This window comes from Phyllobates terribilis, unplaced genomic scaffold, assembly GCF_046119375.1.
Source record: "Phyllobates terribilis strain yellow unplaced genomic scaffold, ASM4611937v1 Scaffold_11__3_contigs__length_659146591, whole genome shotgun sequence".
In the NCBI taxonomy this organism is placed as follows: Eukaryota; Metazoa; Chordata; class Amphibia; order Anura; family Dendrobatidae; genus Phyllobates; species Phyllobates terribilis.
The window spans coordinates 600,595,253-600,614,900 of NW_027362771.1; the positions used below are offsets into that span (position 1 = coordinate 600,595,253).

At 48.2% G+C, this 19,648-nt stretch overlaps 1 protein-coding gene across 1 annotated transcript in view; it reads left to right on the forward strand.

Annotated features, from left to right (window-relative positions):
• The window catches only part of LOC141165398 (uncharacterized), a 56,209-nt gene that overhangs the window by 18,739 nt on the left and 17,822 nt on the right, over positions 1–19,648 (forward strand). The window contains exon 2 of the mRNA XM_073650994.1: positions 4,543–4,947. Within this exon, the coding sequence (XP_073507095.1) occupies positions 4,543–4,947 (405 nt within the window). The remainder of the gene's footprint in view (positions 1–4,542; positions 4,948–19,648) is intronic.

Consider the following 19,648-nt stretch of genomic DNA (forward strand, 5'->3'; position numbering starts at 1 on the left):
TATGCCAGGTCTCCCTCTGAACTCCTCTCAGAAAAAGGGCACGGGTGGCAGCTCCGCTCCTTACGATACCCAGAGGGATCCTCAGGGCCTACCGGGCTTCCCCAACCAGGACATGGAGTAGCAAGGTCGGGTGTCAGGGGCCGGTACCCCTCTTGCAGCCGGACTCGCTCTGAATATATCAGGTGGTGAGGACAGGTGGCGTATACCGCTCCGTCTGCATCCTCCCTGGGATCCATTTGCTGTGGAGCTTCACTCCTAAGCTCCGGGCCGTCTTGGTCGTGGTCCTAGACCGGGTTGAGACATTCCTTGTCTACAAACTACCCCTCGACCCAAGGCCAAGGTACGAGGGCTGTGTCTCCATCCGCTGCAGGTCCACACAGGATCCACGTTCAGGGTGGGAGATCACAGTAATTGACAGCCCAAAGACCCGCAACCAAAAATGGCTTTTTATTAAATATTAAATTGAAAGTGTCACTAAAATGTGAGTCCTCCACCCTCGCCCACTAAATGGTTCCCCTAACTCTTGGTTCCCCAGTTTCCCGGTAACCAGGAGGGCAGCACCTAGTGCATTCTAGCCCCCTCTGGTGGAGAAATGTGGTGTTGGATGTGGAGGAAGGGTCCTGATCATCACACTGCTCTTACCTCAGAGGAGGAACACTACACTCCATTAAAGAAGTGCAGCATCCCTGTGGCAGTCGAATGCTCAGAGGCGCCACATTCCCCCCTGGTGAAACACAGCACGTCCGCGGGCTGCAAAAGAGTAACACCTAGGAAAGTTTTCTTTTTATATAACAATAAACCATCTTCCCTTTATGGGAGGCACATCTTCTTAAACGTTACTAACAGATTATATAATATAAAAGTATAAAATTATAAAAGTGCTAGCATTTTCCAGAGACATCATGTGCAGACAGACGGGCTAAAGTGCAAAGACGCAGAGTTAGTTCAGAAGTGCGAGGGACCTGTCCCAAACCCTCAACGTGGGCCCTGGGGTGGCTGCAGGGCATGAAGATCCCGAGTTGGACCTCCCGGAGAGCCACCCTGACAGGTTTTCCTTCTGAGGTCTTGAGGTAGAAATATCCGCGGTTTTGCATAAAACCAATATGGAGCACCTAAAGAGATGCAAACTATATACAAGAAAGGAGCCTGTCTGCTGCAAGTCCGCAGGGTCCAATGTCTCCAGAAACCGGGGATAAAAAATCAAAACATAAACACAAACAACATAACTTTCAACAAGTTACAACCACCGGGGCTGCTTAGATCTCGGGTTCCCTCCTGGGAAAAGGCTCGTTCCTCCCGACGGAGACTGACCGGTCCCCTGAGGCTGAGTGCGAGGGGGTGTCGCTCTCCGACACCTTGTGGACCTCCAGGGCGTACCACCCCCTGCACCCCATGGTGACGAGAGTACGTAACTACGTCGCCCGGGAACAGGTTCCGGCCAGGGTGTCCCTTCTTCAAACGCGGCTCGATGTCCCGCCTGCTGACAAAGACGTCGTCCTGGTGATGGGGACTCCTGATGAACCCCCACCCCGCCTCATTGTGGAAGCGGACGACTTGCCCTTCCACATGGGGACTGGGACGGTTTGCCTCTTCCTGTCGGGCCGGGGACTTAGCAGCTTTGGCCCGCACCTCGAGGCGCTCGCAGCGGACCTCCCTCTGGCGTTGCTCCCAAGTGAGCTGGAGGATCTGCTCACGGCACCGCTCACTCCTCCTCTGCGCTTCAGCCCGGGTCTCCCGGGGGAAGCTCATCAGGTGTCCCCCTGGTTGTCCCAGGCCCACTCCTCAGCCTCCAGCCAGGTGACTGTCGGTGCGGGTAGTGGTGTCATTAGGGGTTGCTGCGTGTAATATACAAGCGTGGACCAGTCCGGGTTGGGGCCGGTGGACACCTCAGCAGCTTCTGGTACTGCAGATTCGGGAGTTGGACGGCATCGCAGGTCCCCACCTCTAGCTGCCGCTTGCAGCTCCGGAGCAAAGACCTGCTCCCAGGTGACGGCGCCGGGCAGGAGATATTCAGCCATGAGGTCCAGTATGGGAACGGTAGGCTCAGCAGCCGGGGCAGGGGTAGCACACTTACCCGCCTCTGGGCCGCTCGCGACCTCTGTTAACGCGTCTCCCTGGGCTTCAGCTCCTTGGCGGCGGGCCCGGATGCGCAGCAGCATTTCTTCCCACCACGCAGCCGTCGCCGCCTCTTGGGCCTCTTTCTGTCTCCGCATGAGACCCGGGGCTTCCTGGTGGAGAAACTCTAAATCTCCCACTGTAAGAACGCTGCCGCCTCGCTCCCTTCCGGGTGAAGGACCTGAACCGGGTTCGAAAGGCTCCGTAGGTTGCGCTCCAGAAGCGTCCATGTCTGCTCCCGAAGATTGCCAACCTCCAACTGCCAGGGCCGCACCTTGTTGCTTTTCTTCTTCCTCCTCTTTCGGGGCGGTTCCTGGGCGGCATGCTGACAGGCCCGCCTTCGTTCAGCCCACCCGGTTTGACGGGCATTACCCCGCGGACAGTCTCTGATGGAAGGGGCAGTCCACACTTTTGGCACCAAGTGGGAGCCCAGATGGGAGGTGTTTGAAGACCGTCTTTTCACAGCATTATGGCGTCTGTTCTTCTTGGGCGGGCGCCATTTTAAGTGGAAAACGACAGTCCAAGGTGTAAGGCACACAGTACCCGGTAGCAATGGGTAATTCCTTTCTTTGCTGCGGGCACGGAATCCTGCCGACTACGCAAAGTTGTGACGCCTCTACTTGAAAGCCCTTTTCTTTACCCTGGGAGATGGGGGACTCGGAGTCGTGTCCTGTGATGGAGAGATGGGGTGCAGCCGTGGCCCGGACCCGCTCCGTGCCCAGGGCTGTCACATTAAAAAGGATGGTATGGGCTTATCTGGGTTGAGTGGCTGATTACGACTACGCCACCTGTGGAACCTGGTGAAGGCCACCAGCACCGCTGCAGTCCGCTGAGGCCTGGTGTTAGGGCAGCCGGCATTGTTACTACTCCCCACAGGCGGAGCAGGGCCTCAGGGCAGAGGGACAGGATGACGGGGGTAGTAGTCTAGAAAGTCTGCGTAGTGCGGTGTAGCACAGATTAAAGAGTCCGGAGGCCATAGGGGTGAACTTTCAAGGCTTTACTCACATAAGAGATGGGAGAAGGAAGGCGACTTCCTGCTCCTCGCGGAGTTCTGCGGTCACCAGAGACGAAGGGGGTCCGACAACCTCCGAATAAGTCCAGTGTTCAATCAGGACCCCGCACCGGAGTGTTCCTAAACTACAGACCGAGTGCTTTCCTGTCTGTGTGTGTAAATAGGCCGGGTCTCCCTCTGAACTCCTCCCTCTGAACCTCCTACCGGGCTTCCCCAACCAGGACATGGAGTAGCAAGGTCGGGTGTCGGGGGCCGGTACCCCTCTTGCAGCCAGACTCCCTCTGAATAGATCAGGTGGTGAGGACAGGTGGCGTATACCGCTCCATCTGCATCCTCCCTGGGATCCATTTGCTGTGGAGCCACACTCCTAAGCTCTTGGCCTTCTTGGTCGTGGTCCTAGACCGGGTTGAGACATTCCTTGTCTACAACCTACCCCTCGACCCAAGGCCAAGGTACGAGGGCTGTGTCTCCATCTGCTGCAGGTCCACACAGGATCCACGTTCAGGGTGGGAGATCACAGTAATTGACAGCCCAAAGACCCGCAACCAAAAATGGCTTTTTATTAAATATGAAATTGAAAGTGTCCTCCACCCTTGCCCACTAAATGGTTCCCCAAACTCTTGGTTCCCCAGTGTCCCGGTAACCAGTAGGGGCAGCACCTAGTGCATTCTAGCCCCCTCTGGTGGAGAAATGTGGTGTTTGATGTGGAGGGAGGGTCCTGACCATCGCACTGCTCTTTCCTCAGAGGAGGAACACTACACTCCATTAAAGAAGTGCAGCATCCCTGTGGCGGTCGAAACCCTCAGGGGCGCCACACTTACATTGAGAGTAATAGGAGAAAAGTTATCAAAATATTTATATAGATATAAATTGTTTAGCCAAAACAAACCTCTTGCATATTTTAAAATATTCTAATATTTGGAGCCGTGTATCCATTGATGAGACTATAGAACCCCCTGAAGCACCATGACCTCTTTAGGCTGCTGATCAATTTTGGAGTCAAGAGTCGACCCTACCAACCTCATATTGATGACCTGCACTAAATACAGATCATTGATTTCATTTATAGAAATAGTGATACATGTATGATCAGAGAAGATCTGACAGCTGGAATCCACCATTTACCTTGAGAGCAAGGGTCCCCGAGACCATTGTGTAAATTGTGCTTTAGTGTAGATGTCCATCCATGGCTATGTATGGGATAGACTGAGATATAAATCACTCCACTTGGTTAATTCCACTAGTCCCATACACTCTGGAGTGCGGTCTCCCAGCAATTTATACATTTGTCACCTGTTCACTGAATAAAAGTTGCTTTTGGAAAAACTGTCTAATTTCGTAAGACCTCTCCTACGCTGCACAGAAGATTCATGGGGAGATCTCTTTTTTTTTTCTTCTTTACACCTTTTCTCTAGGTATCATGACTTGTGAAATACAAGAACAGACAGTCTCCTTCCCTCGGTCCAGCACGGCTGTCCTTCCCTGCTTATTTGTTCCTTCTCAGAAAGCCTCAAACCAGCTGGTGAAAGTCTCGTGGCAAAAGGAACAGGAACCAGAGGATTTAGTTGTTCATTTCCAGAATGGGAAGGACACAGGTGACAAACAGAATGAGATGTTTAAAGGGCGAACTATGATGTCCAAGAACTGGTTTATAGAAGGAAATGCCACCTTGACGTTAGGACATCTGACCCATGAAGATGCCGGTAAATTTACTTGTTGGATTACTGTGTATCCGATCAGGCCAGGACAGCAAAAAAGATGCTGTGTAATCACACTGAAAACCTCTAATGAACCAGTAACACAGCAGCGAACATCACAAGGTAAGCATGTCTTAGAGGACATGTCTCATACAACGTTTTTCTAGGATTAGAGATGAGCAAATCGATTTGTGATCTATAGAATTTCTTATGGATTTCCATAATCTGAATCCACCATTTTACTGAATTTTTTATATACAAGAATATAACTACTATAATACTGCTCCTATGTACAAGAATATAACTACTATAATACTGCCCCCTATGTACAAGAATATAACTACTATAATACTGCCCCTATGTACAAGAATATAACTACTATAATACTGCTCCTATGTACAATAATATAACTACTATAATACTGCACCTATGTACAAGAATATAACTACTATAATACTGCCCCCTATGTACAAGAATATAACTACTATAATACTGCCCCCTATGTACAAGAATATAACTACTATAATACTGCTCCTATGTACAAGAATATAACTACTATAATACTGCTCCTATGTACAATAATATAACTACTGTAATACTGCTCCTATGTACAAGAATATATCTATTATAATACTGCCTCTATGTACAAGAATATAACTACTATAATACTGCTCCTATGTACAAGAATATAACTACTATAATACTGTCCCCTATGTACAAGAATATAACTAATATAATACTGCTCCTCTGTACAAGAATATAACTACTATAATACTGCCCCCTATGTACAAGAATATAACTACTATAATACTGCCCCCTATGTACAAGAATATAACTACTATAATACTGCCCCTATGTACAAGAATATAACTACTATAATACTGCTCCCATGTACAAGAATATAACTACTATAATACTGCCCCTATGTACAAGAATATAACTACTATAATACTGTTCCTATGTACAAGAATATAACTGCTATAATGGTGCTCCTATGTACAAGAATATAACTACTATAATACTGCTCCTATGTACAAGAATATAACTACTATTATACTTCACTCTATGTACAAGAATATAACTACTATAATACTGCCCCCTATGTACAAGAATATAACTACTATAATACTGCCCCTATGTACAAGAATATAACTACTATAATACTGCTCCCATGTACAAGAATATAACTACTATAATACTGCCCCTATGTACAAGAATATAACTACTATAATACTGCCCCTATGTACAAGAATATAACTACTATAATACTGCCCCTATGTACAAGAATATAACTACTATAATACTGTTCCTATGTACAAGAATATAACTACTATAATACTGCTCCTATGTACAAGAATATAACTACTATAATACTGCCCCCTATGTACAAGAATATAACTACTATAATACTGCCCCTATGTACAAGAATATAACTACTATAATACTGCTCCCTATGTACAAGAATATAACTACTATAATACTGCTCCTATGTACAAGAATATAACTACTATAATACTGCCCCTATGTACAAGAATATAACTACTATAATACTGCCCCTATGTACAAGAATATAACTACTATAATACTGTTCCTATGTACAAGAATATAACTGCTATAATGGTGCTCCTATGTACAAGAATATAACTACTATAATACTGCTCCTATGTACAAGAATATAATTACTATTATACTGCCCTCTATGTACAAGAATATAACTACTATAATACTGCCCCTATATGCAAGAATATAACTACTATAATACTGCCCCCTATGTACAAGAATATAACTACTATAATACTGCCCCCTATGTACAAGAATATAACTACTATAATACTGCTCCTATGTACAATAATATAACTACTATAATACTGCTCCTATGTACAAGAATATAACTACTATAATACTGCCCCCTATGTACAAGAATATAACTACTATAATACTGCCCCCTATGTACAAGAATATAACTACTATAATACTGCTCCTATGTACAATAATATAACTACTATAATACTGCTCCTATGTACAAGAATATATCTATTATAATACTGCCTCTATGTACAAGAATATAACTACTATAATACTGCTCCTATGTACAAGAATATAACTACTATAATACTGTCCCCTATGTACAAGAATATAACTAATATAATACTGCTCCTCTGTACAAGAATATAACTACTATAATACTGCCCCCTATGTACAAGAATATAACTACTATAATACTGCCCCCTATGTACAAGAATATAACTACTATAATACTGCCCCTATGTACAAGAATATAACTACTATAATACTGCCCCTATGTACAAGAATATAACTACTATAATACTGCTCCCATGTACAAGAATATAACTACTATAATACTGCCCCTATGTACAAGAATATAACTACTATAATACTGTTCCTATGTACAAGAATATAACTGCTATAATGGTGCTCCTATGTACAAGAATATAACTACTATAATACTGCTCCTATGTACAAGAATATAACTACTATTATACTTCACTCTTTGTACAAGAATATAACTACTATAATACTGCCCCCTATGTACAAGAATATAACTACTATAATACTGCCCCTATGTACAAGAATATAACTACTATAATACTGCTCCCATGTACAAGAATATAACTACTATAATACTGTTCCTATGTACAAGAATATAACTACTATAATACTGCTCCTATGTACAAGAATATAACTACTATAATACTGCCCCCTATGTACAAGAATATAACTACTATAATACTGCCCCTATGTACAAGAATATAACTACTATAATACTGCTCCCTATGTACAAGAATATAACTACTATAATACTGCTCCTATGTACAAGAATATAACTACTATAATACTGCCCCTATGTACAAGAATATAACTACTATAATACTGCCCCTATGTACAAGAATATAACTACTATAATACTGTTCCTATGTACAAGAATATAACTGCTATAATGGTGCTCCTATGTACAAGAATATAACTACTATAATACTGCTCCTATGTACAAGAATATAATTACTATTATACTGCCCTCTATGTACAAGAATATAACTACTATAATACTGCCCCTATATGCAAGAATATAACTACTATAACACTGCTCCTATGTACAGGAATATAACTACTATAATGGTGCTCCTATGTACAAGAATATAACTACTATAATACTGCTCCTATGTACAAGAATATAACTACTATAATACTGCCCTCTATGTACAAGAATATAACTACTATAATACTGCCCCTATATGCAAGAATATAACTACTATAATACTGCTCCTATGTACAAGAATATAACTACTATAATACTGCCCCTATGTACAAGAATATAGCTACTATAATACTGCTCCCTATGTACAAGAATATAACTACTATAATACTGCTCCCATGTACAAGAATATAACTACTATAATACTGCCCCTATGTACAAGAATATAACTACTATAATACTGTTCCTATGTACAGGAATATAACTGCTATAATGGTGCTCCTATGTACAAGAATATAACTACTATAATACTGCTCCTATGTACAAGAATATAACTACTATTATACTGCCCTCTATGTACAAGAATATAACTACTATAATACTGCCCCTATATGCAAGAATATAACTACTATAATGGTGCTCCCTATGTACAAGAATATAACTACTATAATACTGCTCCTATGTACAAGAATATATCTACTATAATACTGCCCCTATGTACAAGAATATAACTACTATAATACTGCCCCTATGTACAAGAATATAACTACTATAATACTGTTCCTATGTACAAGAATATAACTGCTATAATGGTGCTCCTATGTACAAGAATATAACTACTATAATACTGCTCCTATGTACAAGAATATAATTACTATTATACTGCCCTCTATGTACAAGAATATAACTACTATAATACTGCCCCTATATGCAAGAATATAACTACTATAATACTGCTCCTATGTACAGGAATATAACTACTATAATGGTGCTCCTATGTACAAGAATATAACTACTATAATACTGCTCCTATGTACAAGAATATAACTACTATAATACTGCCCCTATATGCAAGAATATAACTACTATAATACTGCTCCTATGTACAAGAATATAACTACTATAATACTGCCCTCTATGTACAAGAATATAACTACTATAATACTGCCCCTATATGCAAGAATATAACTACTATAATACTGCTCCTATGTACAAGAATATAACTACTATAATACTGCCCCCTATGTACAAGAATATAACTACTATAATACTGCCCCTATGTACAAGAATATAACTACTATAATACTGCTCCCTATGTACAAGAATAAAACTACTATAATACTGCTCCTATGTACAAGAATATAACTACTATAATACTGCCCCTATGTACAAGAATATAACTACTATAATACTGCCCCTATGTACAAGAATATAACTACTATAATACTGTTCCTATGTACTAGAATATAACTGCTATAATGGTGCTCCTATGTACAAGAATATAACTACTATAATACTGCTCCTATGTACAAGAATATAATTACTATTATACTGCCCTCTATGTACAAGAATATTATTACTATAATACTGCTCCTATGTACAAGAATATAACTACTATAATACTGCTCCCATGTACAAGAATATAACTACTATAATACTGCTCCCTATGTACAAGAATATAACTACTATAATACTGCCCCTATGTACAAGTATATAACTACTATAATACTGTTCCTATGTACAAGAATATAACTGCTATAATGGTGCTCCTATGTACAAGAATATAACTACTATAATACTGCTCCTATGTACAAGAATATAATTACTATTATACTGCCCTCTATGTACAAGAATATAACTACTGTAACGGGTCTGGGAGGCGGAACCTCTGAGCTACTATACAAGGGGGCGGTCCTTGTAAGGGAGCGGGTGGCGACCAGGGTAGACGGGCAGGCAGTCACCGCAGGTGACTGGGACAGTCTCTGAATGAACGGACAGGAGGTCACGGCAAGTGACCGGGGCAGTCTCTGGATGAACGGGCAGGAGGTCACGGCAAGTGACCGGGGCAGTCTCTGGATGAGCGGGCAGGAGATCACGGCAAGTGACCGGGGCAGTCTCTGGATGAACGGGCAGGAGGTCACGGCAAGTGACCGGGGCAGTCTCTGGATGAGCGGGCAGGAGATCACGGCAAGTGACCGGGGCAGTCTCTGGGTAAAGGATTGGTACGACCTGTGGCGGCAGATGATAGACGTGAGCTCCCAGGTGAGCAGGCGAGAGTCTCTGGATAATCGGGTGGTCACAGCATGTGACGGCGGAGCCTCCAGGAAGATCAACAGACAGGTAGCAGATGAGCGCTCCCAGGTGAGCGGGCAAGAGTCTCTGGATAATCGGGTGGTCACAGCATGTGACGGCGGAGCCTCCAGGAAGATCAACAGACAGGTAGCAGATGAGCACTCCCAGGTGAGCGGGCAAGAGTCTCTGGAATAGCAGGTGGTCACAGCACGTGACGGCGGAGCCTCCAGGTAGGCAAGCAGGCAGGTAGCGGAGGAGCGCTCCCAGGTGAGCGGGCAGGAGTCTCTGGAATAGCAGGTGGTCACAGCACGTGACGGCGGAGCCTCCAGGAAGGATAGCAGGCAGGTAGCAGATGTGCGCTCCCAGGTGAGCGGCCAAGCTGGTCCATAGACAGACTGACAGGAGTAGGAAGGCAGACCGTCGGACCTCAGGCTAGCAAGCAGGTAGCAGGAATATCAGGCAGGAAACAGACAGCAAACTGGCAGGACTCTGGCAGGAATCAGGCAGGTAACTGGCAACGGGACCTGAGGGCTGAAGCAGAGTAGTGAACAGTGCAACAACATTGCTCGGGCACCTCCATTTTGGAGGAGGTGCCTTATATATGGTGAAGTCCTCCGGCCATTGGCCGGGGACTCCTTAGGACGGCGCGCGCGGCCCCTTTAAGAGGGAGGGAGCGCGCGCGCGCGCGCCCTAAGCACAGTGGCCGGGAAGGAGCGCGCGCTGCCAGCAGAGCGGGAGGAGGACGCCGGGCTCGGAGCAGAGAGGTGAGGGGAACAGCGTCCCTGCCTAGCAGAAGAAGTACAGCTCCGGCTCCAGAGGAGGAGGCGTCAACCTCCAGAAAGAACTGCTTGTTGCCGTCCGGACGATGCAGCACCGGGGCGGAAGAGAAGGCCTGTTTTAAGGAAAGAAAGGCCTCCTCTTCTTCGGGCGGCCACTCTTTGGGATTAGTACCCTTACGGGTGAGCGCGGAAATTGGGGCAGTCCGGGAAGAGAAGTGCGGTATGAAGAGGCGGTAGTAGTTGGCGAAGCCCAGGAACCGCTGAATGGCCTTCAACCCCTCCGGTCGGGGCCATTCCTCGATGGCAGACAGTTTCTCTGGATCCATTCGTAGGCCGGTCTGAGAAATAATGTAGCCCAAAAACGGAAGCGAGGTCTGCTCAAAGAGGCACTTCTCATATTTAGCGAAGAGGTGGTTCTGCCTGAGCCTGAGCAGGACCTGACGAACGTCCCTCCGGTGAGTCTGGAGATCCGGAGAGAAGACCAAGATGTCGTCCAGGTACACCACAACGCAGGAGTAGAGAAGGTCCCGGAAGATGTCATTGACCAACTCTTGAAAGACGGCAGGAGCGTTACAGAGACCAAAGGGCATTACCAGATATTCATAGTGGCCGTCCCGGGTGTTGAATGCAGTCTTCCATTCATCCCCTTGACGGATACGGACCAGGTTGTACGCCCCACGGAGGTCCAGTTTGGTGAAGACTCAAGCCCCCCTCAGGCGATCAAATAATTCTGGAATGAGCGGAAGGGGGTACTTATTCTTCACCGTGATCTGGTTAAGGCCTCTATAGTCTATACAGGGACGAAGAGAGCCGTCCTTCTTTTTTACGAAGAAGAAGCCTGCTCCCGCCGGGGAGGTAGATTTCCGGATGAATCCCCTGGCCAAATTCTCCTCAATATATTCGGACATCGACCGGGTCTCAGCAGCGGACAATGGGTAAATACGCCCACGGGGAGGAGTAGTACCGGGTAACAGGTCGATAGGACAGTCGTATGGTCTATGAGGGGGTAATGTCTCTGCCTCCTTTTTATTAAAGACATCAGCAAATGACCAATAGGGAATCGGAAGTCCAGGTAGATTAGTTGGGGTAGGAGAAGGACGGACGGGATGAACAGGAACCAAACAAGTCTTATGACAGTCCTGTCCCCAGCGAAGGACTTCTCCGGTCTGCCAGTCAAGCACGGGTGCATGTCTCTGGAGCCAAGGTAGACCTAGTAAGAGGGCATGAGAGAGTCCAGGCAGAACATGAAAAGAGATGCTCTCAGAATGCAGCATTCCCACCTGCAGAGTTACGGATTCGGTGATGAGTTCGATGGGACGTGGTAAGAGGCCCCCATCCACAGCAGCGACAGATAATGGTACAGCCAGAGGTTTGGTGGGAATGCGGTATTTTTCTACCAGGGACTGTGAGATAAGATTCCCGGCCGCTCCAGAGTCAAGTTGGGCTAGTTCGAAATAACGATTCTCCCCGCAGATAATAGAGACTGACAGTAGCAGAGATGGAGAGGATTTATTCTTGTCTAGGTTGACCTCTCTGAGCGAACCTAGACACAGGCGTTTCCCGACCTCTCCGGGCAGGTACGGATCCGGTGCTCCTTACTGCCACAGTAGAAGCAGCTCCCTTCGGCACGGCGTAAGTCCTGACGGGTTTTGACCATCTTGGTCTGGTCGACCTGCATAGGCTCAGGAGAGTGTACCTGGGGAGAGACGGATTTCTGAAAAGTAGGAGCTAGACATGGAAACCTCCTCTCACGGGTGACCTCTTTGGCACGCTCCTGGAACCGTAGGTCAATCCGGGTGGCAAAAGTTATTAGGTCATCGAGAGTGGTAGGAATGTCCCGACCGGCAAGTTCATCTTTAATACGGCCGGACAGACCCTCCCAGAAGACGGATACCAGAGCGTCGTTATCCCAGGCCAGCTCCGAGGCAAGGGTACGGAACCGTATGGCATATTGGCCCACGGTGAGACTTCCCTGACGGAGGCGTAGCAGAGATGATGCGGATGAGGTCTTCCGTCCGGGTTCGTCGAAGATTTTCCGGAAAGCCATGAGAAAGGCAGGCAAGTCGGACACCAGGGGGTCTCCTCTCTCCCATAGAGGATTTAGCCAGGCCAGGGCCTCCCCGGTGAGATGGGACATGATGAAGGCAATTTTGGCCCGGTCGGAGTTAAACTGGTGGGACAGGAATTCAAAGTGCAGGGTGCACTGATTTATGAAGCCCCGAGCCTGGACGGAGTCGCCTCCGAAGCGAGGAGGTGCAGAAAGCCGGGGTCCGGGGTAGGATACCATGGTATTGGTGGGCAGCGGAGCTGCCGGGTTGCGAGTCATGGCACTGGCGGTGGTTGCTGGTGGAGCAGGCAGAGTGTCCAGGCGAGAATTGACATTCCGCAGGTGACCCAGGATGGACTCCTGTTGGGACCTCTGACGGGACATTTCATGACAGAGGTCCGAGAGCGAGGGAGCTTGGGTGCCACCGGGTTCCATGGCCCGAGCAAACTGTAACGGGTCTGGGAGGCGGAACCTCTGAGCTACTATACAAGGGGGCGGTCCTTGTAAGGGAGCGGGTGGCGACCAGGGTAGACGGGCAGGCAGTCACAGCAGGTGACTGGGACAGTCTCTGAATGAACGGACAGGAGGTCACGGCAAGTGACCGGGGCAGTCTCTGGATGAACGGGCAGGAGGACACGGCAAGTGACCGGGGCAGTCTCTGGATGAACGGGCAGGAGGTCACGGCAAGTGACCGGGGCAGTCTCTGGATGAACGGGCAGGAGGTCACGGCAAGTGACCGGGGCAGTCTCTGGATGAGCGGGCAGGAGATCACGGCAAGTGACCGGGGCAGTCTCTGGGTAAAGGATTGGTACGACCTGTGGCGGCAGATGATAGACGTGAGCTCCCAGGTGAGCAGGCGAGAGTCTCTGGATAATCGGGTGGTCACAGCATGTGACGGCGGAGCCTCCAGGAAGATCAACAGACAGGTAGCAGATGAGCGCTCCCAGGTGAGCGGGCAAGAGTCTCTGGATAATCGGGTGGTCACAGCATGTGACGGCGGAGCCTCCAGGAAGATCAACAGACAGGTAGCAGATGAGCGCTCCCAGGTGAGCGGGCAAGAGTCTCTGGAATAGCAGGTGGTCACAGCACGTGACGGCGGAGCCTCCAGGTAGGCAAGCAGGCAGGTAGCGGAGGAGCGCTCCCAGGTGAGCGGGCAGGAGTCTCTGGAATAGCAGGTGGTCACAGCACGTGACGGCGGAGCCTCCAGGAAGGATAGCAGGCAGGTAGCAGATGTGCGCTCCCAGGTGAGCGGCCAAGCTGGTCCATAGACAGACTGACAGGAGTAGGAAGGCAGACCGTCGGACCTCAGGCTAGCAAGCAGGTAGCAGGAATATCAGGCAGGAAACAGACAGCAAACTGGCAGGACTCTGGCAGGAATCAGGCAGGTAACTGGCAACGGGACCTGAGGGCTGAAGCAGAGTAGTGAACAGTGCAACAACATTGCTCGGGCACCTCCATTTTGGAGGAGGTGCCTTATATATGGTGAAGTCCTCCGGCCATTGGCCGGGGACTCCTTAGGACGGCGCGCGCGGCCCCTTTAAGAGGGAGGGAGCGCGCGCGCGCGCGCCCTAAGCACAGTGGCCGGGAAGGAGCGCGCGCTGCCAGCAGAGCGGGAGGAGGACGCCGGGCTCGGAGCAGAGAGGTGAGGGGAACAGCGTCCCTGCCTAGCAGAAGAAGTACAGCTCCGGCTCCAGAGGAGGAGGCGTCAACCTCCAGAAAGAACTGCTTGTTGCCGTCCGGACGATGCAGCACCAGGGCGGAAGAGAAGGCCTGTTTTAAGGAAAGAAAGGCCTCCTCTGCTTCGGGCGGCCACTCTTTGGGATTAGTACCCTTACGGGTGAGCGCGGAAATTGGGGCAGTCCGGGAAGAGAAGTGCGGTATGAAGAGGCGGTAGTAGTTGGCGAAGCCCAGGAACCGCTGAATGGCCTTCAACCCCTCCGGTCGGGGCCATTCCTCGATGGCAGACAGTTTCTCTGGATCCATTCGTAGGCCGGTCTGAGAAATAATGTAGCCCAAAAACGGAAGCGAGGTCTGCTCAAAGAGGCACTTCTCATATTTAGCGAAGAGGTGGTTCTGCCTGAGCCTGAGCAGGACCTGACGAACGTCCCTCCGGTGAGTCTGGAGATCCGGAGAGAAGACCAAGATGTCGTCCAGGTACACCACAACGCAGGAGTAGAGAAGGTCCCGGAAGATGTCATTGACCAACTCTTGAAAGACGGCAGGAGCGTTACAGAGACCAAAGGGCATTACCAGATATTCATAGTGGCCGTCCCGGGTGTTGAATGCAGTCTTCCATTCATCCCCTTGACGGATACGGACCAGGTTGTACGCCCCACGGAGGTCCAGTTTGGTGAAGACTCTAGCCCCCCTCAGGCGATCAAATAATTCTGGAATGAGCGGAAGGGGGTACTTATTCTTCACCGTGATCTGGTTAAGGCCTCTATAGTCTATACAGGGACGAAGAGAGCCGTCCTTCTTTTTTACGAAGAAGAAGCCTGCTCCCGCCGGGGAGGTAGATTTCCGGATGAATCCCCTGGCCAAATTCTCCTCAATATATTCGGACATCGACCGGGTCTCAGCAGCGGACAATGGGTAAATACGCCCACGGGGAGGAGTAGTACCGGGTAACAGGTCGATAGGACAGTCGTATGGTCTATGAGGGGGTAATGTCTCTGCCTCCTTTTTATTAAAGACATCAGCAAATGACCAATAGGGAATCGGAAGTCCAGGTAGATTAGTTGGGGTAGGAGAAGGACGGACGGGATGAACAGGAACCAAACAAGTCTTATGACAGTCCTGTCCCCAGCGAAGGACTTCTCCGGTCTGCCAGTCAAGCACGGGTGCATGTCTCTGGAGCCAAGGTAGACCTAGTAAGAGGGCATGAGAGAGTCCAGGCAGAACATGAAAAGAGATGCTCTCAGAATGCAGCATTCCCACCTGCAGAGGTACGGATTCGGTGATGAGTTCGATGGGACGTGGTAAGAGGCCCCCATCCACAGCAGCGACAGATAATGGTACAGCCAGAGGTTTGGTGGGAATGCGGTATTTTTCTACCAGGGACTGTGAGATAAGATTCCCGGCCGCTCCAGAGTCAAGTTGGGCTAGTTCGAAATAACGATTCTCCCCGCAGATAATAGAGACTGACAGTAGCAGAGATGGAGAGGATTTATTCTTGTCTAGGTTGACCTCTCTGAGCGAACCTAGACACAGGCGTTTCCCGACCTCTCCGGGCAGGTACGGATCCGGTGCTCCTTACTGCCACAGTAGAAGCAGCTCCCTTCGGCACGGCGTAAGTCCTGACGGGTTTTGACCATCTTGGTCTGGTCGACCTGCATAGGCTCAGGAGAGTGTACCTGGGGAGAGACGGATTTCTGAAAAGTAGGAGCTAGACATGGAAACCTCCTCTCACGGGTGACCTCTTTGGCACGCTCCTGGAACCGTAGGTCAATCCGGGTGGCAAAAGTTATTAGGTCATCGAGAGTGGTAGGAATGTCCCGACCGGCAAGTTCATCTTTAATACGGCCGGACAGACCCTCCCAGAAGACGGATACCAGAGCGTCGTTATCCCAGGCCAGCTCCGAGGCAAGGGTACGGAACCGTATGGCATATTGGCCCACGGTGAGACTTCCCTGACGGAGGCGTAGCAGAGATGATGCGGATGAGGTCTTCCGTCCGGGTTCGTCGAAGATTTTCCGGAAAGCCATGAGAAAGGCAGGCAAGTCGGACACCAGGGGGTCTCCTCTCTCCCATAGAGGATTTAGCCAGGCCAGGGCCTCCCCGGTGAGATGGGACATGATGAAGGCAATTTTGGCCCGGTCGGAGTTAAACTGGTGGGACAGGAATTAAAAGTGCAGGGTGCACTGATTTATGAAGCCCCGAGCCTGGACGGAGTCTCCTCCGAAGCGAGGAGGTGCAGAAAGCCGGGGTCCGGGGTAGGATACCATGGTATTGGTGGGCAGCGGAGCTGCCGGGTTGCGAGCCATGGCACTGGCGGTGGTTGCTGGTGGAGCAGGCAGAGTGTCCAGGCGAGAATTGACATTCCGCAGGTGACCCAGGATGGACTCCTGTTGGGACCTCTGACGGGACATTTCATGACAGAGGTCCGAGAGCGAGGGAGCTTGGGTGCCACCGGGTTCCATGGCCCGAGCAAACTGTAACGGGTCTGGGAGGCGGAACCTCTGAGCTACTATACAAGGGGGCGGTCCTTGTAAGGGAGCGGGTGGCGACCAGGGTAGACGGGCAGGCAGTCACAGCAGGTGACTGGGACAGTCTCTGAATGAACGGACAGGAGGTCACGGCAAGTGACCGGGGCAGTCTCTGGATGAACGGGCAGGAGGACACGGCAAGTGACCGGGGCAGTCTCTGGATGAACGGGCAGGAGGTCACGGCAAGTGACCGGGGCAGTCTCTGGATGAACGGGCAGGAGATCACGGCAAGTGACCGGGGCAGTCTCTGGGTAAAGGATTGGTACGACCTGTGGCGGCAGATGATAGACGTGAGCTCCCAGGTGAGCAGGCGAGAGTCTCTGGATAATCGGGTGGTCACAGCATGTGACGGCGGAGCCTCCAGGAAGATCAACAGACAGGTAGCAGATGAGCGCTCCCAGGTGAGCGGGCAAGAGTCTCTGGATAATCGGGTGGTCACAGCATGTGACGGCGGAGCCTCCAGGAAGATCAACAGACAGGTAGCAGATGAGCGCTCCCAGGTGAGCGGGCAAGAGTCTCTGGAATAGCAGGTGGTCACAGCACGTGACGGCGGAGCCTCCAGGTAGGCAAGCAGGCAGGTAGCGGAGGAGCGCTCCCAGGTGAGCGGGCAGGAGTCTCTGGAATAGCAGGTGGTCACAGCACGTGACGGCGGAGCCTCCAGGAAGGATAGCAGGCAGGTAGCAGATGTGCGCTCCCAGGTGAGCGGCCAAGCTGGTCCATAGACAGACTGACAGGAGTAGGAAGGCAGACCGTCGGACCTCAGGCTAGCAAGCAGGTAGCAGGAATATCAGGCAGGAAACAGACAGCAAACTGGCAGGACTCTGGCAGGAATCAGGCAGGTAACTGGCAACGGGACCTGAGGGCTGAAGCAGAGTAGTGAACAGTGCAACAACATTGCTCGGGCACCTCCATTTTGGAGGAGGTGCCTTATATATGGTGAAGTCCTCCGGCCATTGGCCGGGGACTCCTTAGGACGGCGCGCGCGGCCCCTTTAAGAGGGAGGGAGCGCGCGCGCGCGCGCCCTAAGCACAGTGGCCGGGAAGGAGCGCGCGCTGCCAGCAGAGCGGGAGGAGGACGCCGGGCTCGGAGCAGAGAGGTGAGGGGAACAGCGTCCCTGCCTAGCAGAGGGCAGGGACGCCGACGCTACAACTACTATAATACTGCCCCTATATGCAAGAATATAACTACTATAATACTGCTCCTATGTACAGGAATATAACTACTATAATGGTGCTCCTATGTACAAGAATATAACTACTATAATACTGCTCCTATGTACAAGAATATAACTACTATAATACTGCCCTCTATGTACAAGAATATAACTACTATAATACTGCCCCTATATGCAAGAATATAACTACTATAATACTGCTCCTATGTACAAGAATATAACTACTATAATACTGCCCCTATGTACAAGAATATAGCTTCTATAATACTGCTCCCTATGTACAAGAATATAACTACTATAATACTGCTCCCATGTACAAGAATATAACTACTATAATACTGCCCCTATGTACAAGAATATAACTACTATAATACTGTTCCTATGTACAAGAATATAACTGCTATAATGGTGCTCCTATGTACAAGAATATAACTACTATAATACTGCTCCTATGTACAAGAATATAACTACTATTATACTGCCCTCTATGTACAAGAATATAACTACTATAATACTGCTCCTATGTACAAGAATATAACTACTATAATACTGCTCCTATGTACAAGAATATAACTACTATAATGGTGCTCCTATGTACAAGAATATGACTACTATAATACTGCTCCTATGTACAAGAATATAACTACTATAATACTGCCCTCTATGTACAAGAATATAACTACTATAATACTGCCCCTATATGCAAGAATATAACTACTATAATACTGCTCCTATGTACAAGAATATAACTACTATAATACTGCCCCTATGTACAAGAATATAGCTACTATAATACTGCTCCCTATGTACAAGAAAATAACTACTATAATACTGCTCCCATGTACAAGAATATAACTACTATAATACTGCCCCTATGTACAAGAATATAACTACTATAATACTGTTCCTATGTACAGGAATATAACTACTATAATACTGCCCCTATGTACAAGAATATAACTACTATAATACTGCTCCCATGTACAAGAATATAGCTACTATAATACTGCCCCCTTTTGTACAAGAATATAACTACTATAATACTGTCCCTATGTACAAGAATATAACTACTATAATACTGCCCCCTATGTACAAGAATATAACTACTATAATACTGCTCCTATGTACAAGAATATAACTACTATAATACTGCCCCTATGTACAAGAATATAACTACTAAAATACTGCCCCCTATGTACAAGAATATAACTACTATAATACTGCTTCTATGTACAAGAATATAACTACTATAATACTGCCCCTATGTACAAGAATATAACTACTAAAATACTGCCTCCTATGTACAAGAATATAACTACTATAATACTGCTC